Source organism: Mustelus asterias, chromosome 10 (genome assembly GCF_964213995.1).
Source record: "Mustelus asterias chromosome 10, sMusAst1.hap1.1, whole genome shotgun sequence".
Classification (NCBI taxonomy): Eukaryota; Metazoa; Chordata; class Chondrichthyes; order Carcharhiniformes; family Triakidae; genus Mustelus; species Mustelus asterias.
Genome location: NC_135810.1, coordinates 36,874,474 through 36,901,593, shown reverse-complemented (window position 1 = coordinate 36,901,593; position 27,120 = coordinate 36,874,474). Strand labels below are relative to the sequence as shown.

The 27,120-nt window shown below is 43.6% G+C and overlaps 1 protein-coding gene across 2 annotated transcripts in view; it reads left to right on the top strand.

The window, feature by feature from the left end:
- LOC144499557 (T-cell surface protein tactile-like) overlaps positions 1-27,120 on the top strand; it is a 186,250-nt gene that overhangs the window by 89,062 nt on the left and 70,068 nt on the right. For both annotated transcript variants that reach the window (XM_078221661.1, XM_078221660.1), the window contains exons 4-6: positions 12,979-13,192; positions 19,490-19,560; positions 21,649-21,733. In XM_078221661.1, coding sequence (XP_078077787.1) covers positions 12,979-13,192; positions 19,490-19,560; positions 21,649-21,733 — 370 coding nt within the window. The remainder of the gene's footprint in view (positions 1-12,978; positions 13,193-19,489; positions 19,561-21,648; positions 21,734-27,120) is intronic.

The window sequence follows — 27,120 nt, the reverse complement described above, 5'->3', positions numbered from 1 at the left end:
TTTCTCTACACCCTAGCTATGACTGTAACACTACATTCTGCACTCTCTCGTTTCCTTCTCTATGAACGGTATGTTTTGTCTGTATAGCGCGCAAGAAACAATACTTTTCACTGTATGTTAATACATGTGACAATAATAAATCAAATCAAATCAAATAATGCCCATAGACTCTCTGCCCTTGCACCTGGCTCAGATGCACAGGATCCAGACTACACACAGCTTCAACAAGTTTGCGGTGGTACACATCCTTGGCCTGCAGCCAAACAGTTATGTGGTAGCCTCAGACAATGTCCACTACATACAAAACTGGTGTCATCTATCACAGGTGTCAGAACCTGCACCAACAAATGCAACAGTATTTATCAGCCAGCCTACAATACAGGCCCCATACATCAGTGGAAATGGAAGCTCCACCAGAGACCTACACAGCAAGTCCTGCACTTACTGGGTACACCAAAGGAATGCCCCAGGTTGTCCAACCTGAGGACACCAGCCTGAGAGCATCTCCAACACAGCCAAATGGTATAATCACATGCTCAGGGCATATGACTCAACAAAAGGTTCCAGGACTACATAGTGAACTAGTCTATCCTCCTCCTCCCTCCCCCCACGGACTTTGTCGATTTAAGCAACAAAATAGGCCATGGGGAGGGGGGAGGAGGAGACTTGGTGGGTCACATGTCGGACGTGTGGTTGTTCTCTCTGGAGTGTGGGCTGATTGGAAGCATGTAATAACTGCTCAGAGTACTAAACTATTGTTGTTGGAATCCAGCATATTTACAACAATAACAACATGAGTTAGGAAGTACTGGAGTTTTTGGTCAATTGTTATCTGCAGATTAAATATGCACAGTACTTTTGTTAAAAAAAAAGAAGACAAGGATACCTAGAGCTGATGTGATGTTGTGGTGTCACTTAAGGCTCTTGGTTCAGATCCAGTGCAGGCATCAGATATAGACAGTCCCTCTTTAATTTGGATGAATGTCTGTGCCTAATTTATGATGTGGAGATGCCAGCGTTGGACTGGGGTAGGCACAGTAAGAAGTCTTACAACACCAGTTTAAAGTCCAACAGGTTTATTTGGTAGCACGAGCTTTTGGAGCGCTACTCCTTCAAGGAGTAGCGCTCCAAAAGCTGCTCCTTCATTCTCCAAAAGAATTACCAGAAATGTGAGGAACACAGCGATCCTATAAATTCATGGTAAGACCTCATAAGCACTTTTTACTCAGTTTTCTGCCAAGCATCTGGTCAGATAGACAGCGATCAGGACGTGGTTCGAATGCTTAGAATATTGAATTGAGGAAGAAAGAAGAGAGGGAAGATTCGAGGTATTTAGGGATCTGATGAGAAGATCATGGTAAAGTTAGAAGGTCATGTTGGAAGATTGATCTAAAAAGTCCTTAACTGCTGTACCCTGGAGTTTCTTTCTCTCAGCTGTGAGTATTCGCCAGCCCTTGGAAACCAGATTCTCCAGATTCAGATTAAAATGACTGCCAAATCTGAAGAACAGAACCGAAGATGTAGAGGTTAGGTGGACTGGCTATGCTAAATTGCCCCTTAGTGTCTGAAGATGTATAGATTAGGGGGATGAGTGGGGTAAATACATGAGGTTACGGGGACAGGACCTGGGTTGGATGCTCTGTCAGAGAGTCAATAGGTCAAGTGGTCTCCTTCTGCACTGCAGGATTTCTATGATAAACAATGCCTTATTTAAATATTATAAATATGACGTTTTGAATTCAGTGGATTATGATGCTGTAATGTAGTGAAGACAAAGGAGAAAAGGAATTTCTTTAGAATCTATAGATTCCGTTCTGTGGAGACTGTGCTGCTGAACTTGTAACCTAATGATGGCAACTATTTACTAAATCAGTCTGGTTTGTCTGTACTCAGAATTAGAAGTTCATCCATGGCATAAAACTTCCCTTAATGAGAGAGGAAATTAAGTAATTCACGTTTGTGTGGACAAGTGACCATGCAAACTGAGGAATACATTCAACACTATTGATACAAATCTGAAATCATGATTATTCAAATCAGACGCACCTTTGAATCTGTATTGCTTTATGATCCAATTGCTTTTTATCTAGATTATCAATTCAGCCTGTTACTCACTGTCTATATTTTAAAGGTTTCTACATGCTTTGTTTAATTACATTCCACGCACTACAGTGGAGATTAGAACGTAATCAATAAATATTCTGGACATATTTGCTGCATTTAATGATTTCATTCTGCTTTCATAACTGGTCCACAACAAGTGGACATTAATCAACCGTTACACGTTTGGGTTTTAGTGCTATCTTCTATTCCAAAGGTTTAACAGTGATTCCTATCTTTATCCTTTGTCCTCTGAAAAGCCCAGGCTTTACTGTGGAAAGACATGACTCAAAAACAAAACTCTGAGCAGTGCTAAAACATGGATTTATTGTAGTCTTGTGATTTGCAACCACAATTTCTTCAAAATGTTTCATCACTCAGACTGTTCAGTCAATGGGTTTACAGACTAAAGTTTCTGAAACATTTCTCACAATAATCAGCATATATTGATGAACATATTGAATTCTGGCACACATGTAACATCACTGAAAATAGAATTTCAGTAATGCATTCATTGCCCTTGGCAAGAACAGCTTTTTACTTACATTGAATATCTGCCAACAAATGAGCAAACATTCATACATCAAGGTAATTAAAAATATAACCTCAAAGTGCATCCCTAACTTAATGGACATTAACAGAAATAGATGTGGGGGTAAATTATCTGATCCCACCCGCCATGGTAATCGTGGGCGGGATGGATAATTTAACAGAAGATTAAAAGATCTGTTGACCTCAGGTGGGAATTTCAGATCCCTGAATGGGTGGGCAGGACTGGATGATCCCAGCTGGAGTATAAAGGGCTTATGCTTGATATGTAAATAGTCTATATTATCAGTGATATAAGATCGCATGGCGAACAGGCTTAATGTAGAGTGTTGTGTTAAGTCTTGTACTATAAATAGTTAGTGGAATGTTCAACGTAAAGTTTGCCAATAGCCTTGACTCCAGTATTTACCAAACCTGGCCAAGGAGAACCTCATCTAAGAACCACAATAATGGTAACAGTTGGTGACAAGGAAAACATGACAGACAAAGCAACAAGATTAGAGCCCAGCAACTGGAAGAAGAAGCAAGAGAAATGATTGTGGAATAAGAACGGTGAGAGGAAAAAGCACCAACAGAAACTCAAAGAAAGGCTAGAGTGGATGATAACAGATGGAAGTGTTTCTCCCTTTTTTGTATTGGAAACTTTTTGATGTGGCATACTGATTTAAAATGTGGTCTCCTCTCTCGATAAGATTTCAATAAGAGAAAGAGGAAGTGTCCCTAGTGACTGATTGCACAAGTATTCGGGGACACATAAGTAGCAGGGGACACACATTTAAGGTGTTGGGCAAATCAGACGGAGAGATGTAAGGAAGAACGGTTTTCTGCAACAAGTGCGAATGACCTGGAACTGACTGCCGACAAGAAGGGTGAAAGTGGAGACAATCAATGATCAAAACGAAAATTGGATAGCCACTTGAGAGAAATAAACTTTCAATGCTATGGTGAATGAAATGCCCTGAATTACTCTACAGAGAGTTATCATGGACCTGGGAGACCAAATAGTTTCTTTTTGTGCTGTAACAATTCTCTTGTGATATGATTTACATGCACCTTTAAGGGTGTATATCTTAAACTCCTGTCAATCATTACTCACTTTGAGACAGAATGTAATACAATAGCCCCATGATTCTGAACTCAATGCAATAGCTGTCCTCAAGGCCTAATCAGCCTCCCAGTTTGTACGGTATCTATATAGTTTTTAAAATTAAGAACCCACATTATTGTATTACCAATCTATATCATGGTAAGAAGTCTCACAACACCATGAATCTTCGTGACTCACCTGATGAAGGAGCAGCGCTCCGAAAGCTCATGATTCCAAATAAACCTGTTGGACTTTAATCTGGTGTTGTGAGACTTCTTGCTGTTCCCACCCCAATCCAACGCCAATATCTCCACATCAATCTATATCATTTGTGTTGAATAGAAGAGCATAGAATGGTAGCAGAATTGTTTTTGAAGATTATACACACCGCAACATTTTCACATGCAGCAGGAGAACTGGTGTGGGAATGAAACAATGATCAAGTACAAAGAGTTACAAATAAATCTGCAGCACTGCCTGAGAGAAACATTTACTGACAATCCGAACTGGCAACCTTCATCGTACTGTGGGATTTTTGTGGAATCATCATTTGTTAGACAAGTGCTGACAATCCTCCTCAGATATCACTTGTTGATACTCCCAGGCATATGAGAGATTAATCAAAAAACAGGAGAAGGTGAAAGATGCCCGTGCAATTAATGAATTACCCAAACAGAAGATTCAACAAAATGTTTGAGTATAACACCCAACTGATTCTACATGGAATTTATGCGTATGACAAGAAGTAAGCTCATTTCAAGTATGAACATCGACTGGCAGGACAGTGAGTCAAAACAGAGGCCACATCAGGACAATACCACAATCAGAAACACCAAGTAATCGTACTGCGGACAGAGCATGGTTTAAGGTGCACCCTTAACCAGCATATTGTAAACTAACAGCAGCTTCCAGCCAGGAACAGCATACAAACGCCCACCGTGCTTTTAGGAAGGGAGTTTCAGAAATATTGACTCACTTCCCAAATGCTAGACTGCCCAAAAAAGCCTCAGGATTCAGAGATGACCAGCTGGACTGCGATTTTTAGATTGGGTCCATATGGGATCCTAACCTGTTGGCATCTAAAAATCCGACCATAGGGTCAGAGATTGTTACGTTCTTCTATTTATATAAATAACAAAATATAAAAACTTACAAACCAATCCTGGGACAAATGTAGAGTCTCTCCCTTGCATTGGCTTGCTGTCATTTGCAAGGATAATTCAGGTGGTTGTAAATTTTAAATAGTCAGATGTCATAGACATTGGAGTTAGTAAAAGATTAAAAGCATTTTTAAAATTGTTTTTTAGTTCTTGGGAGTAGGCTACACCCTGAAAAATGTTGGGTAGCCTTCAAGTTGAAGTGTTGTAGTCCATGTGATGATGATACTGTTAGTTAAGGCAATAATGAAGCAGTAATGTCAGCATGGCATTGGCTAACAGGGAATCTTGATGTGATTGTACTTCCACCGAATTGCTGCTCTGCTAAATGCTTATTTTAACAAACACTGACCCCACTATCAAATTTTCAAGGCTGGGCCTAATGATTATCTGATATTGATATGGTTGGAATTGATGTGATATAATGCAACAGAAAGATCATGAAGATCTACTCCAATCATAGAACATAGAAAAGCTACAGCACAAACAGGCCCTTCGGCCCACAAGTTGCACCGAACAATTTCCTTACCTTCTAGGCTCATCTATAACCCTCTATCTTACTAACCTCCATGAACCTATCCAAAAGTCTCTTAAAAGACTCAATCGAATCCGCTTCCACCACCACCACTGGCAGCCGATTCCACGCACCCACTATCCTCTGAGTGAAAAAATTACCCATAGAACATAGAAAAGTGTCTTTGTCATGATTTTTACTAAAAGGATGGTCATAGAGATTTACACAGTAAGAAGTCTCACAACACCAGGTTAAAGTCTAACAGGTTTATTTGGTAGCAAAAGCCACTAGCTACCAAATAAACCTGTTGGACTTTAACCTGGTGTTGTGAGACTTCTTACTGTGTTTACCCCAGTCCAACGCCAGCATCCCCACATCATAGAGATTTACAGCATGGAAACAGGCTCTTTGGCCCAACTTGTCCATGCCCCCAGGTTTTATCACTAATCTAGTCTCAACTGCCAGCATTTGGCCCATATCCCTCTATACCCATCTTAACTATGTTACTGTCTAAATGCTTTTTAAAAAAACAAAATTGTACTCTCCTCTACTACTGCCTCTGGCAGCTTGTTCTCACCATACTGTGAGTGGAAAATTTGCACCTCTGGACCCTTTTGTATCTCTCCCCTCTCACCTTAAACCCATGACGTCCAGTTTTAGACTCCTCTACCTTTGGGAAAAGATATTGACTATCTACCTTATTTATGCCCCTCATTATTTTATACAGCTCTATAGGATCACCCTTAAGCCTCCTACCTTCCAGGGAAAAAAGTCCCACTCTATCCAGCCTCTCCTTATAAATCAAACCATCAAGTCCCGGTAACATCCTAGTAAATTTCTTCTGCACTCTCTCTAGTTTAATAATATTTTTTCTACAATAGGGGTACCAGGACTGTACACAGTATTCCAAGTGTAGCCTTACTAATGTCTTGTTCAACTTCAACAAGACATCCCAACTCCTGTATTCAACATTCTGACCAATGAAACCAAGCATGCCGAAAGACTTCTTCACCACTTTGTCCACGTGTGACTCCACTTTCAAGATGCTATGAACGTGTACTCCTAGATCTCTTTGTTCTATAACTCTCCCCAACGCCCTACCATTAACAGAGCAAGTCCTGCCCCGATTCGATCTACCAAAATGCATCACCTTGCATTTATCTAAATTAAACTCCATTAGCCATTCATCGGCCCACTGGCCCAATTAGAGTCATAGTCATAAAGGTTTACAACATGGAAACAGGCCCTTCGGCCCAACTTGTCCATGTCGCCCTTTTTTTTTAAAACCCCTAAGCTAATCGCAATTGCCCGCATTTGGCCCATATCCCTCTATACTCATCGAACCCATGTAACAATCTAAATGCTTTTTAAAAGACAAAATTGTACCCACCTCTGGCAGCTTGTTCCAGATACTCACCATCCTCTGTGTGAAACAATTGCCCCTCTGGACACTTTTGTATCTCTCCCCTCTCACCTTAAACCTATGCCCTCTAGTTTTAGACTCCCTTACCTTTAGGAAAAGATATTGACTATCTAGCTGATCTGTGCCCCTCATTATTTTATAGACCTTTATAAGATCACCCCTCAGCCTCCTATGCTCCAGAGAAAAATTTCCCAGTCTATCCAACCTCTCCTTATAACTCAATCCATCAAGTCCCGGTAGCATCCTAGTAAATCTTTTCTGCACTCTTTCTAGTTTAATAATATCCTTTCTATAATAGGGTGACCAGAACTGCACACAGTATTCCAAGTGTGGCCTTATCAATGTCTTGTACAACTTCAACAAGACATTCCAACTCCTGTATTCAATGTTCTGACCAATGAAACCAAGCATACCGAATGCCTTCTTCACCACTCTGTCCACCTGTGACTCCACTTTCAAGGATCTATGAACATATACCCCTAGATCTCTTTGTTCTGTAACTCTCCCCAATGCCCTGGTTCAATCTACCAAAATGCATCAAAGAACAAAGAACAGGACAGCACAGGAAACAGGCCCTTCGGCCCTCCAAGCCTGTGCTGCTCCTTGGTCCAACTAGACCAATCGTTTGTATCCCTCCATTCCCAGGCTGCTCATGTGACTATCCAGGTAAGTCTTAAACGATGTCAGCGTGCCTGCCTCCACCACCCTACTTGGCAGCGCATTCCAGGCCCCCACCACCCTCTGTGTAAAAAACATCCCTCTAATATCTGAGTTATACTTCACCCCTCTCACCTTGAGCCCGTGACCCCTCGTGAACGTCACTTCTGATTTGGGAAAAAGCTTCCCACCGTTCACCCTATCTATCCCCTTCATAATCTTGTACACCTCTATTAGATCTCCCCTCATTCTCCGTCTTTCTAGGGAGAACAACCCCAGTTTACCCAATCTCTCCTCGCATTTGTCTAAATTAAACTCCATCTGCCATTCGTCAGCCCACTGGCCCAATTGATCAAAATCCCATTGCAATTGGAGATAACTTTCTCCACTGTCCACTATGCCACCAATCTTAGTGTCATCTGCAAACTTACTAACCATGCCTCCTATATTCTCATCCAAATCATTAATATAAATGACAAATAACAGTGGACCCAGCACTGATCCCTGAGGCACACCGCTGGTCACAGGCCTCCAGCTTGAAAAACAACCCTCTACAACCACCCTCTGTCTTCTGTCATCAAGCCAATTTTTATCCAATTGGCTACCTCACCCTGGATCCCGTGAGATTTAACCTTATGCAACAACCTACCATGCGGTACCTTGTCAAAGCCCTTGCTAAAATCCAACGTTGACTGCACTGTCCTCATCTACCTTCTTGGTTACATGTCTCGTGAGACATGATTTTCCACTCACAAAGCCATGCTGACTGTCCCTGATCAGTCCTTGCCTCTCTAAATGTCTGTAGATTCTGCCTCTCAAAATACCTTCCAGCAACTTACCACAGCATAAGACCATAAGACCATAAGACATAGGAGCGGAAGTAAGGCCATTCGGCCCATCGAGTCCACTCCACCATTCAATCATGGTTGATTTCAACTCCATTTACCCGCTCTCTCCCCATAGCCCTTAATTCCTCGAGAAATCAAGAATTTATCAATTTCTGTCTTGAAGACGCTCAACGTCTCGGCCTCCACAGCCCTCTGTGGCAATGAATTCCACAGACCCACCACTCTCTGGCTGAAGAAATTTCTCCTCATCTCTGTTCTAAAGTGACTCCCTTTTATTCTAAGGCTGTGCCCCCGCGTCCTAGTCTCCCCTGTTAATGGAAACAACTTCCCTACGTCCATCCTATCTAAGCCGTTCATTATCTTGTAAGTTTCTATCAGATCTCCCCTCAACCTCCTAAACTCCAATGAATATAATCCCACGATCCTCAGACGTTCATCGTATGTCAGGCCTACCATTCCTGGGATCATCCGTGTGAATCTCCGCTGGACCCGCTCCAGTGCCAGTATGTCCTTCCTGAGGTGTGGGGCCCAAAATTGCTCACAGTACTCCAAATGGGGCCTAACCAGTGCTTTATAAAGCCTCAGAAGTACATCCCTGCTTTTGTATTCCAAGCCTCTTGAGATAAATGACAACATTACATTTGCTTTCTTAATTACGGACTCAACCTGCAAGTTTACCTTTAGAGAATCCTGGACTAGGACTCCCAAGTCCCTTTGCACTTTAGCATTATGAATTTTGTCACCGTTTAGAAAATAGTCCATGCCTCTATTCTTTTTTCCAAAGTGTACGACCTCGCACTTGCCCACGTTGAATTTCATCAGCCACTTCTTGGACCACTCTCCTAAACTGTCTAAATCTTTCTGCAGCCTCCCCACCTCCTCAATACTACCTGCCCCTCCACCTATCTTTGTATCATCGGCAAACTTGGCCAGAATGCTCCCAGTCCCGTCATCTAGATCGTTAATATATAAAGAGAACAGCTGTGGCCCCAACACTGAACCCTGCGGGACACCACTTGTCACCGGTTGCCATTCTGAGAAAGAACCTTTTATCCCAACTCTCTGCCTTCTGTCTGACAGCCAATCGTCAATCCATGTTAGTACCTTGCCTCGAATACCATGGGCCCTTATTTTACTCAGCAGTCTCCCGTGAGGCACCTTGTCAAAGGCCTTTTGGAAGTCAAGATAGATAACATCCATTGGCTCTCCTTGGTCTAACCTATTTGTTATCTCTTCAAAGAACTCTAACAGGTTTGTCAGGCACGACCTCCCCTTACTAAATCCATGCTGACTTGTCTTAATCCGACCCTGCACTTCCAAGAATTTAGAAATCTCATCCTTAACGATGGATTCTAGAATTTTGCCAACAACTGAGGTTAGGCTAATTGGCCTATAATTTTCCATCTTTTTTCTTGTTCCCTTCTTGAACAGTGGGGTTACAACAGCGATTTTCCAATCCTCTGGGACTTTCCCTGACTCCAGTGACTTTTGAAAGATCATAACTAACGCCTCCACTATTTCTTCAGCTATCTCCTTTAGAACTCTAGGATGTAGCCCATCTGGGCCCGGAGATTTATCAATTTTCAGACCTTTTAGTTTCTCTAGCACTTTCTCCTTTGTGATGGCAACCATATTCAACTCTGCCCCCTGACTTTCCTGAATTGTTGGGATATTACTCATGTCTTCTACTGTGAAGACTGACGCAAAGTACTTATTAAGTTCCTCAGCTATTTCCTTGTCTCCCATCACTAGATTACCAGCGTCATTTTGGAGCGGCCCAATGTCTACTTTTGCCTCCCGTTTGTTTTTAATGTATTTAAAGAAACTTTTACTATCATTCCTAATGTTACTGGCTAGCCTACCTTCATATTTGATCCTCTCCTTCCTTATTTCTCTCTTTGTTATCCTCTGTTTGTTTTTATAGCCTTCCCAATCTTCTGACTTCCCACTACTCTTTGCCACATTATAGGCTCTCTCTTTTGCCTTGATGCATTCCCTGACTTCCTTTGTCAGCCATGGCTGCCTAATCCCCCCTCTGATAACCTTTCTTTTGTTTGGGATGAACCTCTGCACTGTGTCCTCAATTACTCCCAGAAACTCCTGCCATTGCTGTTCTGAGGCAGATGTGAGGCTCACCGGTCTGCAGTTCCCAGGCTTTTCCCTGCAGCCCTTTTTAAACAAAGGCACAACATTTGCTACCCTCCAATTTTCAGGTACCTCACTTATGGCTTTCGATGATTCAAATATCTCTGCTAGGGAACCCGCAATCTCCTCTCTAGCCTCCCACAATCCTGGGATACATTCCATCAGGTCCTGGAGATTTATCTACCTTGACACGCTTTAAGATTTCCAGCACCTCCTTCTCTATAATATGTACAGTCCTCAAGACATCACTATTTATTTCCCCAACTTCCCTAACATCCATGCTTTTCTCAACAGTAAATGCCGATGAGAAATATTAATTTAAGATCTTACCCATCTCTTGTGGATCCGCACATAGATGACCTTGCTGATCCTTAAGCGGCCCTCCTCTCTCTCTAGTTACTCTTTTGCCCTTTATCTATTTGTAGAAGTTCTTTGGATTCTCCTTTGCCTGGTCTGCCAAAGCAATCTCATGTCCCCTGTTTGCCCTCCTGATTTCTCTCTTAACTCTATTCCGACAACCTCTATACTCTTCAAGGGATCCACTTGATCCCAGCTGCCTATGCATGTCATATACCTCCTTCTTCTTCTTGACCAGGGCCTCAATATCCCAAAAAATCCAGGGTTCCAACTTCTACCAGCCTTGCCCTTCACTTGAAAAGGATTGTGCTTACCTTGAACCCTGGTTAACATACTTTTGAAAGCTTCCAACTTAAAAGCTGTCCCTTTGTCTACCAACAGATTCCCCCAATCAGCTTTTGAAAATTCCTGTTCCAATGACCATCAAAATTGGCCTTAACACAATTTAGAATTTTAACTTTTGGGCCAGACCATAGCTCCATAGCTATCTTAAAACTAATGGAATTATGGTCACTGGTCCCAAAGTGATCTCTCACGAACACTTCTGTCACCTGCCTTCCTTATTTCCCAAGAGGTCAACTTTTGCCCCCTCTCTAGTCGGGCCATCCACATACTGAATGAGAAATTCCTCCTGAATACACTCAACAAATTTCTCTCCATCCAACTCCCTAATGCTATGGCTGTCCCAGTCAATGTTGGGATAGTTAAAGTCCGCTACTATTACCACCTATTTTTTGGAGCTTTCTGCAATCTCCTCACATATTTCCTCCTCAATTTCCCACTGACTATTTGAGGGCCTGTAGTACAATCCTATCAAAGTGACCTCTGTCTTCTTATTTCTCAGTTATACCCATATAGACTCAGGGGGCAAACACTTGGATCTATCCCCTCAAGTACAGCCATGATGTGCCCCCGAGTCAAAAATGCAACTCCCCCTCCTCTCTTACCTCCTGTTCTATCTTTCCTATAGCATCTGTACTGTGGAACATTGAGCTGCCAGTCCTGCCACCACCCCCCCCCCCCCCCCCCCCCCGCACTTAGCCATGTTTCAGTCATAGCTATTGTATCCCAGTCCCATGTACCCATCTATGTCCTGAGTTCATATGCCTTGCCTATCAGGCCTCTTGCATTGAAATAAATGCAGTTTAATCTAGACTTCCCTTGCTCTCTGCCCTGCTTTCTCAGACCATCTGTCCTATCATGTTTTGTACAATCTCCCTGTGTTTTATTTCCCTTAGCCTTACTGGACCATTTACTGTATTCTCTACAGTCTCTATACTCTGTACTGTGGCCCTTTTTGATTTTTATCATTGGTTTCTCTGCCTTCCACTTTTCCCCTTACCGCCTTTTGTTTCTGTCCCTACAGGGCGGCATAGTAGCACAGTGGTTAGCACTGCTACCTCACAGCGGCAGGGACCCGGGATCAATTCTGGTCTTGGGTCACTGTCTGTGTGGTGTTTGCACATTCTCCCCGTGTTTGCATGGGTTTCCTCCGGGTGCTCCGGTTTCATCCCACAGTCCAAAGATGTGTGGGTTAGGTTGATTGACCATGCTAAATTGACCCTAGTGTGAAGGGGATTAGCAGGGTAAATGTTTGGGGTTACGGGAATAGGGTCTGGGTGGGATTGTGGTCGGTATAGACTCGATGGGTCGAATGGCCTCCTTCTGTACTGTAGAGATTCTATAGATTCATGCTTTACTTCACTCTGCCTTCCTGCATAGTTCCCATTCCCCTGCCACATTAGTTTAAACGCTCCCCAACAACACAAGCAAACACTCCCCCAGGATATTGGTTCCAGTCCTGCCAAGATGCAGACCGTCTGATTTGTACTGGTCCCACCTCCCCCAGAACCAGTTCCAATGTCCCAGGAATTTGAATCCTTCCCTCTTGCACCATCCCTCAAGCCACGTATTCATCTTAGCTAGGATGATGATGACTACAAGCGGAATTATCAATGTGTTGCTTGACTCCAGAATGTAATATTATGGAGAGAATATGGTTTATTAATATTGAGCACAGTGCCACATAATTGATATATTTATACAGAAAAATTATAGAATTCTTAGTGATGTTGAACATTTATTTGATAGTTAACATAGCAAAACTGATTCAACTTCTATGTTTCTTTTTATTTTAATAGAAAAACAATGGAACTTTAGAAAAACTTATTCATTCAAATAGTCTTGGATCTGAAATTAATAATTCCAGTCAATACAGAGATAGAATCCAACTAGGAGCAAATTATAGTTTGGAGATCAATTCTGCCCTGGCAGTGGATGATGGAGATTACATATGTCAGGTGGTGACATTGCATGGTCGAGAAATCAACATTACAATTCGAGTCAATGTATTTGGTAAGTTAGCTGAAAAATAAAATGTTTAAATTATACTCAAGTTATTGCAATGATAAGTGGTCTATTACTGCATTTGAAATGAATTCAGAAGTCATATTTGTGATGTTGATACTGTTTTGGGACTAGCTTAACATTTGTGTAGCTCTCCAGGGAATTTTCCATGACTCTGCTTCTATAATGGAACAGTGCTGGCTGGCAATAAATGTCAAGGAACAGAGCATAAGGGTCAGCATGTGTAATTCATGGCATTCCTAATTTTCCAGGATTAACTGGAATGGAGAACACTGCCAGCCAGGCTACGTAGACTTCTTTGCACAATTCCCTTCTCTTTATTCTTGTTGAGCAAGAAATTGGGAACTGTCGGACAGTTTTACGTTACTGAAACTGTAACCCAGAGAACATGAGATCAAACTTTACGATGACAGTTAGAATTTAGTTTAAGTAATATGGATATAAAGAAGCTATTATCCATAAGCATTATCATGAAGCGGCCTGGTGGCATGGTGGTTAACGCTGCTGCCTCGCAGCGCCAGGGGCCCGGGTTCAATTCGGGCCTCAGTCTGTGTGAAGTTTGCACATTCTCCCCGTGCCTGCATGGGTTTCCTCTGGGTGTTCTGGGTTGCTCCCACAATCCAAAGATTTGCGGGTTAGGTTGATTGGATATGCTAAATTGCCCCTTAGTGGCAGGGTGCTAGGAGGGTAAATAAATGGGGTTATGGGGATAGGGCCTGGGAGGGATTGTGGTCGGTGGGCCAGTTGGCCTCTTTCTGCATTGTAGGGATTCTATGATTCTAAGATGGCAGATTATGTTAGATAATAGAGGTTTAGAGGTGAAAGCATGGAAACAGCCCTTTGGCCCAACCCATTCATGCCGCCCTAACCACTAAGTTGGCCCCAATTGCCTGCATTTGGCCCATATCTATGTATGCCCATCTTACCCATGTAATTGTCTGAATGCTTTTTAAAAGACAGAATTGTGCCTGCCTCTTCTACTACCTCTGGCAGTTCCAGAAACTCACCGCCCTCTGTGAAAAAATTGCCCCTCTGGACCCTTTTGTATGTCTCCCCTCTCACCTTAAACCTATGCTCTCTGTTTTTGACTCCCCTACTGTTGGGAAAAGATGTTGACTATCTCCTCTATCTATGCCCCTCATTATTTTATAGACCTCTAGAAGATCACCCCCAAGTCTCCTACGCTCCAGGGAAAAAAGTCCCAGTCTATTCAGCCTCTCCTTATAACTCAAACCATCAAGTCCTGTAGCATCCTGGTAAATCTTTTCTGCACTCTTTCTAGTTTAATAATATCCTTTCGATAATATGGTGACCAGAACTATACGCAGTATTCCAAGTGTAGACTTACCAATTTCTTGTACAACTTCAACAAGACATCCCAACTCCTGTATTCAATGTTCTGACCGATGAAACCAAGCATGCTGAATGCCTTCTTCACCACCCTGTCCACCTGTGACTCCACTTTCAAGGAGCTATGAACCTGTACCCCTAGATCTCTTTGTTCTGTAACTCTCCCCAATGCCCTACTATTAACTGAGTAAGTCCTGCCCTGGTTCAATCTACCAAACTGCATCACCTCGCATTTGTCCAAATTAAACTCCATCTGCCATTAGTCAGCCCACTGGCCCAATTGATCAAGATCCCGTTGCAATCCTAGATAACCTTCTTCACTGTCCACTATGCCACCAATCTTGGTGTCATCTGCAAATTTGCGAACCATGACTCCTAAATGCTCATCCAAATCATTAATATAAATGACAAATAACAGTGGACCCAGCACTGATCTCTGAGACACACTGCTGGTCACAGGCCTCCAGTTTGAAAAACAACCCTCTACAACCACCAATTTTGTATCCATTTGGCTACCTCCCATGAGATTTTACCTTATACAACTACCTACCATGCGGTAACTTGTCACAGGCCTTGCTAAAGTCCATGTAGACAGCATCAACTGCACTTCCCTCATCTATCTTCTTGGTTACCCCTTCAAAAAACTCAATCAAATTTGTGAGACATGATTTTCCATTCACGTATAAAAAATGGCTGGTTAATTAATGTGCTTAGAGAAAGAGATCTGCTGGTCTAAACCAGTCAGGCCTATATGTGACTCCAATCCCACACCAATGTGGTTAAACATTAATTGCCCTCTCAATGGTCCATTCACTTGTCTCATACTAGGGATGTACAATAAATACAATCCTTGCTAGTGATGACTACATTTTGAGAAAAGAATCCATCCAACAATAAAGTCCTTTTTGTGAAGTTGGTGCACAACACTCAGTTTTCTCAATGCAATTAAAGACACACTGCCCAACAATTTCAATCACAGAGTCGATGAATTCACTGCTTATTATGAAACTCAGACACATGGAGCTGGAAACACCCAGTTCAATTCCTGTACACTGTGGAGTTAACTGATCACAGCTGGAGGAGGATAAAAAGGAAATGGCCTTACAATTAACCTACTGCACAGGCTAAGGAGAGTAATGGTTATTCCTGGCAGGTCCTGCTGGGAAACCAATGAGTGGATATCGGGTAGAAAATTTTTGCTTTGATCATCTGGGCAGTAATCTAACAGGACAGAGAACCCCCATCTGATACAGCACCATCTATTTTCATTGCATCCATTTCAATACAATATAATTTGGGAAGATTCTTTAAAGGATAGAAAATCTGCTCCATTAAATTGCCAATCAGACAAGAAGATGACAATCTAACTCTTAATGTTGTTATGACCAGGAGTGAGGAGGAATGAGCTGGATTTCCTTTTATTTAACATCCTCTGTTAGTCACAACAAATGTTTGTTTAAAACTATCCCCCCTGGATACCTTTCCAGTCCAAATGCAAAGAGTCAATCAATTTCAGATTTTCAGAGTAAGTTTACTAGTTCTAACAACCCCAGGAAAAATAATAAAAGACCCAATATACAGAGATATCAGAAATAAGAAAGTTAAGAGTCCAAATAAAAGTTCGAAGAATATACAAGAAAGACCTTGGCTGTGAGGTGTAGTTTGTGGAATGTTGCACATGTTAAGTGATTTTGGTAGAACTCTGGAGCTGACTTTGTTCTGTTCTGCACTCTGTTAAAGAAGAAACCCTTTGATTCCTTCTTGCTTGCTTCCTTCTTTCTACATTTTTGGGTCCAGTTTTTAAACTTATCTGTGTATTTCCGGAAGGGAATTCATTTTGCACGCCTTGCATCCAATCACATTTCAATATTTCATTTCAGAAACCTTTTTATTTATTTGTGTGTATGGAGGGCGGTGTCCAGTGGGCTACCACAGAGATCAGTGCTAGGTCCCTTATTGTTTGTGATATATATATAAACAATATAGATGAGAAATGGGGGAGTGAGTGGGGATGATAAGTTTGTAGATGACACAAAGATTGGCAGGGTAGTTAATAATGAGGGAGAAAGTTTTGGTTGCAGGAAGATATAGATAGGTTGGTCAGATAGGAAGATCAGTGGCAAATGAAATGTAACCCAGAAAAGTGCGAGATGATGCACTTTCGAAGGAGTTACAAGACAAGGAAGTACTCAATGACTAGTAGGATACTGGGAAGCTCAGAGGATCAGAGGAATCTTGGGGGTCTTTGGGAATCTTGGGCGGCACGGTAGCACAATGGTCAGCACTGCTGCTTCACAGCTCCAGGGACCTGGGTTCGATTTCCGGCTTGGGTCACTGTCTATGTGGAGTTTGCACATTCTCCTCGTGTCTGCGTGGGTTTCCTCTGGGTGCTCCGGTTTCCTCCCACAGTCCAAAGATGTGCGGGTTAGGTTGATTGGCCTTGCTAAAATTGCCCCTTAGTGTCCTGGGATGCGTGGATTAGCGGGTAAAATATGTAGGGATATGGGGGTAGGGCCTAGGTGGGATTGTGGTCGGTGCAGACTCGATGGGCCGAATGGCCTCTTTCTGTACTGTAGGGTTTCTATGATGATTTCTATGATTTCTTTGTCCACAGAACCCTGAAGGCAGCAGGACAGGTTAATAGGGTAGTTAAGAAGGCATATGGGACACTTGCCTTTATCATTCATGGCATAGATTATAAGAGCAAGGAGGTTATGTTGGAGCTATCCAAGGGGGCATAATTTTAAGGTGAGGAGCAGGGGATTTACAGGGAATCTAAGGAAAACGTTTTCACACAGAGGGTGGTGGGAGTCTGGAATGTACTGCCTGGAGGGGAGCAGAGGCGGGAAACCTCACAACCTTTAAAATGTATGTGGATGAGCACTTAAAATGTCATAACATTTAAGGCTATGGGCCAAGTGCTGGAAAGTGGTATTAGTGTAGATTTGGTGTGGTTTTTTGGTGCAGATTCAATGGGCTGAAGGGCCTCTTCTCTACTGTACGATTCAATGACTCTATGACTATGATCTTTTGACACACTTTGAGATGTGGATCAATGGGAGATGGTGTTATCTCATAATCCACAGAGGCTTTGCATGTCTGGTGGTGTGTAGCTGGCTGGATGGCAGTTTCCATTGTCATCACAGAATTACAATGGTTTAGAAGACCAATGATTTGCATCTTTTATGCAATTCTTTCAATATCTCAGAATAGATCTGCAGTACAATCCATAGGACCCTTCCAGAAGTGATCATAGAAATCATAGAAACCCTGCAGTGCAGAAGGAGGCCATTCGGCCCATCGAGTCACTTTACAGTATCAGCTATCTTTACATCAATGGCTTTACTTGTATGTTTTTGAACAGTTCAATATGTCCATGGTTAGTTGAAGTTGTGGGTAACTCTGTTATCATGTTTATTGTTATGATAGTGTGAACAGGAATAAATTCAGTTAAATGAAGATGATGATCATAGTTTTGGACTTGGTTAAGGGATAAATATTGATCAGGATATTGGGCAATTTCACTGCTCTTAATTGAATAATGAATTGGGGTAATTTTTATTCAGCTGAGCAGGCAGGCAGGACCTCAATTTAACATTTCATCCAGAAGATGGCATGTCTGACAGTGTAACACTTACCAGTACTGGAGTGTTAGCATTTATTAACAGGGGGTTTGAGTTTAAGAGCCGTGGGGTTATGCTGCAACTGTACAGGACCTTGGTGAGACCACAGTTGGAATATTGTGTGCAGTTCTGGTCACCTCACTATAAGAAGGATGTGGAAGCACTGGAAAGAGTGCAAAGGAGATTTACCAGGATGCTGCCTGGTTTGGAGGGTAGGTCTTATGAGGAAAGGTTGAGGGAGCTGGGGCCTTTCTCTTTAGAGCGGAGGAGGTTGAGAGGCGACTTAATAGAGGTTTATGAGATGATGAGGGGGATAGATAGAATGGGCGTTCAGAGACTATTTCCTCGGGTGGATGTAGCTGTTACAAGGGGGCATAACTATAAGGTTCATGGTGGAAGATATAGGAGGGATGTACGAGGTAGGTTCTTTACTCAGAGAGTGGTTGGGGTGTGGAATGGACTGTCTGCTGTGATAGTGGAGTCGGACACTTTAGGAACTTTCAAGCGGTTATTGGATAGGCACATGGAGCACACCAGGATGATAGGGAGTGGGATAGCTTGATCTTGGTTTCGGAAAAGGTTTGGCACAACATCGTGGGCCGAGGGGCCTGTTCTGTGCTGTACTGTTCTATGTTCTGCCTGGGTGCCATGCTTAAATCATGGAGTGGGATTTAAACTCTTAACCTTCTGCATCAAAGGAAGTCCAATATCCACTTTTATGGGTGGCACAGTGGTTAGCACTGCTGCCTCACAACTCCAGGGACCCGGGTTCAATTCCAGCCTTGGGTCACTGTCTGTGTTTGGCTCTGCATGTTCTCCCTGTGTCTGCGTGGGTTTCCTCCGGGTGCTCCGGTTTCCTCCCACAGTCCAAAGATGTGCGGGTTAGATTGATTGGCCATGATGAAATTGCCCCTTAGTGTCCTGAGATGCGTAGGTTAGAGGAATTAGCGGGTAAAATATGTAGGGATATGGGGGTAGGGCCTGGGTGGGATTGTGGTTGGTGCAGACTCGATGGGCCGAATGGCCTCCTTCTGTACTGTAGGGATTCTATGATTGTAGGGATTCTATGATTTTATGATCTGAGAGAAAAGTACTAGCACTCAGTCAACTTGAGGATAATTTTCTGTTCCCTTCAATGTCTCAAATCCACAAAATACTCTAAGTAGTATCTTTTAAGGAATTAAGAACAAATTGACTTGTCATTTGGCTTTTCCCATGGCATTATTTGCACTTATGTGCAATTGTAGATTATTTTTATCATGTAGCAAGAAATATTTTTGAAATTCTAAATTTTGGAACAATCATATTTCAGCTGAACCGATGACCCCACAAATTCATGAGGATGAGGAATTGGAGTATTTTCCTTTAAACAATCTACGCTTGGTAAGTATTATAATTTCTCCATTAATAATATTGTGCCACTTTCATGTTTTTTAAGAGTCCTCTCAAAATTAGTATTGATGTGATTGATCTCTATTGCTGAAGGTTGTATATTATAGTAGGTTTATGTTTTAAAAATGTCAGTTTTGTTAATCAGACTAGTCCAGGACTTGTACATGAACATACAGATGCAAGAACACACATTTGCACACACACTCACAGACACATGCACACTAACACATGTGCACACATGCATACACGGACACACACACACACGTGTACACACACTTGCATGCACCAACTTGGACAGTATTTAATGAAGGCAACAGGATGTCTCCACCATCATTTGAAAAGTTGGCAAGAGCCTCACCTTGCCTCTCTACGGTAAGGCCCATCACATTAAGTATCTATTGGGCACATAAGTGGGCAACATCCAGTCTTCCCTGCAATCAAGGACTCTAGATGAGGAAGTTCCTCCGATTGCGAGTTACAAATTGGTCGGAGGTAGTTAGATCTTCATTGCTCAGTAGTGCAACCAGGGAGGCAGCAGCCAATACTCTATCTACCTGAGGCCTAGGATCCCTGATGAGTCCAATCATCATGGGCGATGTTAGGAGTGGGGTCATGGAGTGAGGGTATGACAGTGGATTCAGCAGGAAGAGTGAGGCCTTCAGTAGGCCCCATCTCCCCCCCTTTCCCTTCCCAATGCTTGTTCCTGGATCACATTGACTGTCTTTGAAAGAGCACCCCTCCCCACCCCCCTCTCCACTACTTCCTCTTCTGGAAGCTCACAAGGAATTCTGACATGGTCTGCTTTTCACATTTCATACATGGTGAGACCCTCACCTAACACTGGGATTCACCCAGGTGAGGCCCTTAGGTGGATGTTAATTTCCCACTTAGGAGCCTCAACTGACAAAGGCGAGGGAAGGCCATCCATGGACTTGCCCCTTATGGATTGAATTAGGGCAGTGACAGAAAGGTGGTGATGTCCCAATCCACCACCATCTGCCCCCAAACTTGCCATGGGAGGGCATTAAATTTCACCCACACACACATCTATGTACAGGCATGCACACCTCATCAAAAAGAGGATAAATGGGGATCAGTTCAACTGAACAATTGCTAACCTGTCTTTCTCACCTCTTAACCTTTTCCATCAGGTTTGCTGTAGTGTTACTCCACTATGTCTTGACTACCAAGCACTGTCTTGTGAACTGAATGTTGCATTACATCTGACATTTCATAGCAATCCACCTATACTGAACGGAAACTAACACTGAAGTGATTGACATGATAATATTGTTGACGCTGACGTTTCAGCAGCTGCAATATTTCAGTGTTATATGCCTTTTCTTAACATGTGGAAATTATTTATCAAGGCAAATTGGCCTTTGTTAATTCAGTCTTTAGGAAGATTTGATAACTTGTTAATATTCAACTTTTATCACATATTTATGTCTGACAGGAGATGTCATGTGGCACTGATGTCAAATGAAATTCCAGTCTCAGCAATACATTCCTTAGACCAGGTGTTCCTAAATTGTGGCTTGCCCAAGCTCACAGACACCAATAGCAGACATTCAGATTTGACAGTCCAGGGATTGGTTGTGAAGCTGCTTTTAATGTTTGTATTGATTGTGCCATCGGGCATGGCTAAATCCATTGAGTTCTTGAGGCCTGATTGCTGACACCAACAGAGCCTGAAAAATGGTAGTTGTCTTTATTTTTGTGCCTGTATTCCTCCTGTTTCAACTCACTACCCCACCCCCAACCCCCACCCCCTCTATCACCCCCACTTCATTCATCAGCTCTTCCCTATCCCACCCCCATATCCCTGCTGCCATCTTTCACTCTGAGTTTGCATCAGGTGTGAAGTACTAACATGAAGTGGCAAAGAAAAAGGTTAAGGAGCATTATCTTAAGACAATCAGTGGAAATAAATTAATGCCATCAAATTATTCTGCTGGAATTTTAAGAATCTCTCGTACATCTGAAAACTTGAAAGACAAGAGCATTACCCTTTGCACTTTTCTATATATTTGAATGTTTTCTTTGTAACCATAAATAAAGCAATTGTTTTTGGTTCAGAATGTGACCTGTACCTCTCAAAAAGCATATCCAGAGCCAAATATCATATTCTACATGGATGGATTTCCTCAGGATGGGGATAATGGTATGAAATCTTTGCATTTTGCTATAAACATTGTTATTAATGCTGTACAAATATCACTGCGTAAAAATAAGTTAAAATTCAGAATGACAATCCCCCTCATCATTCTTCATTGGATTGATGCTTTGACACAGGTGACAACACAATTTTCTCCAACACCTCTCCATTTTCATCCAGTTCATTCCATTTTCATCCAGCTAATCCTATCTTCCCACTCTCACAACAATACTTCTTGTGCTCCAAGGGATCTAAACTTGACCCCTGTTGTTTCTTGTCCGCATGCTGACTATCACATAGCACTACTATTCATATGTACACTGATGATACCCAGCTCAAAATACCACAACACCACCTCTCTCGAATCTTCCACTATTCCTTTCCAATATCTAGCTTATATAATTCCAGTCTCTTGCACATCCCCAATTTTAATTTCCCATCATTAGTGGCCGTGCCTTCAGCTGCATAGCTTCTAAGCCCTGGAATTTCCTCCCTTAACATCTCTGACATCAACCTTCTCATTTCTTTAAGATGCTTTTTAAAACCTTTCTTCAACCAAACTTTTGACTATCTACCCTCATATTGCCTTAGTGGTCCGATGTCTATCTTTGCTGTACAATGCTCCTGTGAAGCCCCTATGATATTTTATTGTATTGATGTCACTATTTTATTCTTTCATGGAATGTGAACATTGTTGGCAAGGCTTAGTATTTGATGCTCACCCCTAATGGCTCTGGAGAAGATGGTGGTGAACCACCTGCTTGAAACACTGTAGCCCATGTGGTGAATGGTGATATAGTTTCAATGATGTGGAGATCCCGGCGTTGGACTGGGGTAAGCACAGTAAGAAGTCTCACATCACGAGGTTAAAATCCAACAGGCTTATTTGGCAGCCCTAGCTTTCGGAGTCTCAGGCTCCTCCATCAGGTGAGTGAGGACTTGTGTTCACAAACAGGGTATATAAAGACATGAACTCAATTTACAAAATAATGGTTGGAATGCGAGTCTTTATAGGTAATCAAGTCTTAAGGATACAGACAATGTGAGTGGAGAGAGGGTTAAGCACAGGTTAAAGAGATGTGTATTGTCTCCAGCCAGGACAGTTAGTGAGATTTTGCAAGCCCAGGCAAGTTGTGGGGGTTACAGATAGTGTGATATGAACCCAAGATCCCGGTTGAGGCCGTCCTCATGTGTGCGGAACTTGGCTATCAGTTTCTGCTCAGCGATTCTGCGTTGTCATGTGTCGTGAAGGCCGCCTTGGAGAACGCTTACCCAAAGATCAGAGGCTGAATGCCCGTGACTGCTGAAGTGTTCCCGACTGGAAGGGAACACTCCTGCCCAGTGATTGTCGAGCAGTGTTCATTCATTCGTTGTCGTAGCGTCTGCATGGTCTCCCCAATGTACCATGCCTCGGGACATCCTTTCCTGCAGCATATCAAGTAGACAACCTTGGCCGAGTCGCAAGAGTATGCACCGTGTACCTGGTGGATGGTGTTCTCATGTGAGATGATGACATCCGTGTCGATGATCCGGCACGTCTTGCAGAGGTTGCTGTGGCAGGGTTGTGTGGTGTCGTGGTCACTGTTCTCCTGAAGGCTGGATAGTTTGCTGCGGACAACGGTCTGTTTGAGGTTGTGCGGTTGTTTGAAGGCAAGAAGTGGGGGTGTGGGGATGGCCTTGGTGAGATGTTCATCTTCATCGATGACATGTTGAAGGCTCCGGAGAAGATGTCGTAGCTTCTCTGCTCCAGGGAAGTACTGGACGACGAAGGGTACTCTGTCCGCCAGGTCCCGTGTTTGTCTTCTGAGGAGTTCAGTGCGATTTTTCGCTGTGGCACGTCGGAACTGTCGATCGATGAGTCAAGCACCATATCCTGTTCTTATGAGGGCATCTTTCAGCATATGTAGGTGTCTGTTGCGATCCTTCTCATCTGAGCAGATCCTGTGTATAAGGAGGGCTTGTCCGTAGGGGATGGCTTCTTTAACGTGTTTTGGGTGGAAGTTGGAGAAGTGGAGCATCGTGAGGTTATCTGTTGGCTTGGGTTATAGTGAAGTGCTGAGGTGACCGTCCTTGATGGAGATGCGTGTGTCCAAGGATGCAACCGATTCCGGAGAGTAGTCCATGGTGAGTTTGATGGTGGGATGAACTTGTTGATGTCATCATATAGTTATTTCAATGATTGTTCATCATGAGTCCAAAGGAAGAAAATGTCATCGATGTATCTAGTGTGTAGCATCAGTTGAAGGTCCTGTGCGGTGAAGAGGCCTTGTTCGAACCTGTGCATAAGGATGTTGGCATATTGAGGTGCGAATTTGGTCCTCATGGCTGTTCCGTGTGTCTGGATGACGAACTGGTTGTTGAAGGTGAAGACATTGTGGTCCAGGATGAAGCGGATGAGTTGTAGAATTGCATCTGGAAACTGGCAGTTGTCAGCGTTGACTACAGAGGCAGTTGCAGCAATGCCGTTGCCGTGGGGGATGCTGGTGTGGAGTGCCGAGACATCCATTGTGACGAGGAGTGCTCCTGGTTCAACTGCTCCATGGGTGCTGAGTTTCTGGAGGAAGTCCGTAGTGTCACGACAGAAGCTGTGGTTCTTTGTACAATGGGTTTCAGGATGCCCTCGACATAGCCGGAGAGGTTCTCACACAGGGTCCCATTGCCTGATACGATGGGATGGCCGGGTGTGTTTGCCTTGTGTATCTTCGGGAGACAGTAGAGATCTCCAATGCGGGGAGTACGTGGGATGAGAGCATGGAAGGTACTCTGAAGGTCCAGATCAAAGGTCTTGATCAGTCTGTTGAGTTGGCAGGTGTGTTCTTTGGTCGGATCTGCGGGTAACTGTCTGTAGTGTTCCTGGTTGTGCAGTTGTCAGTACACTTCTTTGCAGGAATCCATTCTGTTCAGTATGGCGGTGGCCCCTCCTTTGTCTGCTGGTTTGATGACAATGTTGCAGTTGGTCTTGAGAGCGTGGATGGCATTTTGTTTTGGCTTGGGTGATGTTCGGGGCTGTCTTGTGAGTGCGGCTAATGAATCTGGCATTGACGCTCCTCCTGATGGCTTGGGCATACGTGTCGAGTCGAGGGCAGTAGCCTTCTGGGGGAGTCCAATTCGACTCTTTCATGGAACAGACATGGGGACCAAATTTGTACCTCAGTATGCCAACATCTTTATGCACAGGTTCGAGCAAGACGTCTTCACCACACAGGACCTTCAACCGATGCTACACACTAGATACTTCGATGACATTTTCTTCCTTTGGACTTATGGCGAACAATCATTGAACCAACTATATGATGACATCAACAAGTTCCATTCCACCATCATGGACTACTCTCTGGAATCGGTTGCATTCTTGGACACAAACATCTCCATCAAGGACGGTCAACTCAGCACCTCACTGTACCACAAGCCCACGGATAACCTCATGATGCTCCACTTCTCCAGCTTCCACCCGAAACATGTTAAAGGAGCAATCCCCTACGGACAAGCCCTCCGTATACACAGGATCTGCTCAGATGAGGAGGATCGCAACAGACACCTACATACGCTGAAAGACGCCCTCATAAGAACAGGATATGGCGCTCGACTCATCGATTGACAGTTCCGACACGCCACAGCAAAAAATCGCACCGACCTCCTCAGAAGACAAACACGGGACCTGGCGGACAGAGTACCCTTCATCGTCCAGTACTTATCCGGAGCGGAGAAGCTACGACATCTTCTCCAGAGCCTTCAACATGTCATCGATGAAGACGAACATCTTGCCAAGGCCATCCCCACACCCCCACTTCTTGCCTTCAAACAACCGCACAACCTGAAACAGACCATTGTCCGCAGCAAACTACCCAGCCTTCAGGAGAACAGTGACCACGACACCACACAACCCCGCCACAGCAACCTCTGCAAGACGTGCCGTCTCATCGACACGAATGCCATCATATAAAGGGAAAGACTCTTCGTACGGTACAGGATCAGAAGGACCTTGGGGTCCGGGTCCATAGGACTCTAAAATCGGCCCCACAGGTGGAGGAGGTGGTTAAGAAGGCGTATGGTGTGCTGGCCTTTATCAATCGAGGGATTGAGTTTAGGAGTCCGGGGATAATGATGTAGCTATATAAGACTCTCGTCAGACCCCACTTGGAGTACTGTGCTCAGTTCTGGTCGCCTCATTACAGGAAGGATGTGGAAAAGATTGAAAGGGTGCAGAGGAGATTTACAAGGATGTTGCCTGGATTGAGTGGCATGCCTTATGAGGATAGGCTGAGGGTGCTCGGTCTTTTCTCCTTGGAGAGACGTAGGATGAGAGGAGACCTCATAGAGGTATATAAGATGTTGAGAGGCATAGATCGGGTGGACTCTCGGAGTCTTTTTCCCAGGGTGGAAATGGCTGCTACGAGAGGACACAGGTTCAAGGGGAAATGTTAGGGGGAAGTGTTAGGGGAAAGTGTTTCACACAGAGGGTGGTGGGTGAGTGGAATCGGCTGCCGTCAATGGTGGTGGAGGCAAACTCAATAGGGTCTTTTAAGAGACTCCTGGATGAGTACATGGGACTTAATAGGATGGAGGATTATAGGTAGGCCTAAAAGGTAGGGATATGTTCGGCACAACTTGTGGGGCCGAAGGGCCTGTTTTGTGCTGTAGTTTTCTATGTTTCTATGTTTCTGTGTTTCTATCTCACGTGAGAACACCATCCACCAGGTACACGGTACATACTCTTGCGACTCAGCCAACATTGTCTACCTGATACGCTGCAGGAAAGGATGTCCCGAGGCATGGTACATTGGGGAGACCATGCAGATGCTATGACAACGAATGAATGAACACCACTCGACAATCACCAGGCAGGAGTGTTCCCTTCTAGTCAGGGAACACTTCAGCAGTCATGGGCATTCAGCCTCTGATCTTCGGGTAAGCATTCTCCAAGGCGGCCTTCACGAAACATGACAATGCAGAATCGCAGAGCAGAAACTGATAGCCAAGTTCCGCACACATGAGGACGGCCTCAACCGGGATCTTGGGTTCATATCACACTATCTGTAACCCCCACAACTTGCCTGGGCTTGCAAAATCTCACTAACTGTCCTGTCGGGAGACAATACACATCTCTTTAACCTGTGCTTGGCCCTCTCTCCACTCACATTGTCTGTACCTTTAAGACCTGATTACCTGTAAAGACTCGCATTCCAACCATTATCTTGTAAATTGAGTTTGTGTCTTTATGTCCCCTGTTTGTGAACACAAGTCCTCACTCACCTGATGAAGGAGCTTGAGACTCCGAAAGCTAGTGCTGCCAAATAAACCTGTTGGATTTTAACCTGGTGTTGTGAGACTTTTTACTGTGATATAGTTTCAAGTCAGGATGGTGTGTGGCTTAGAGGACAACTTATAGGTGG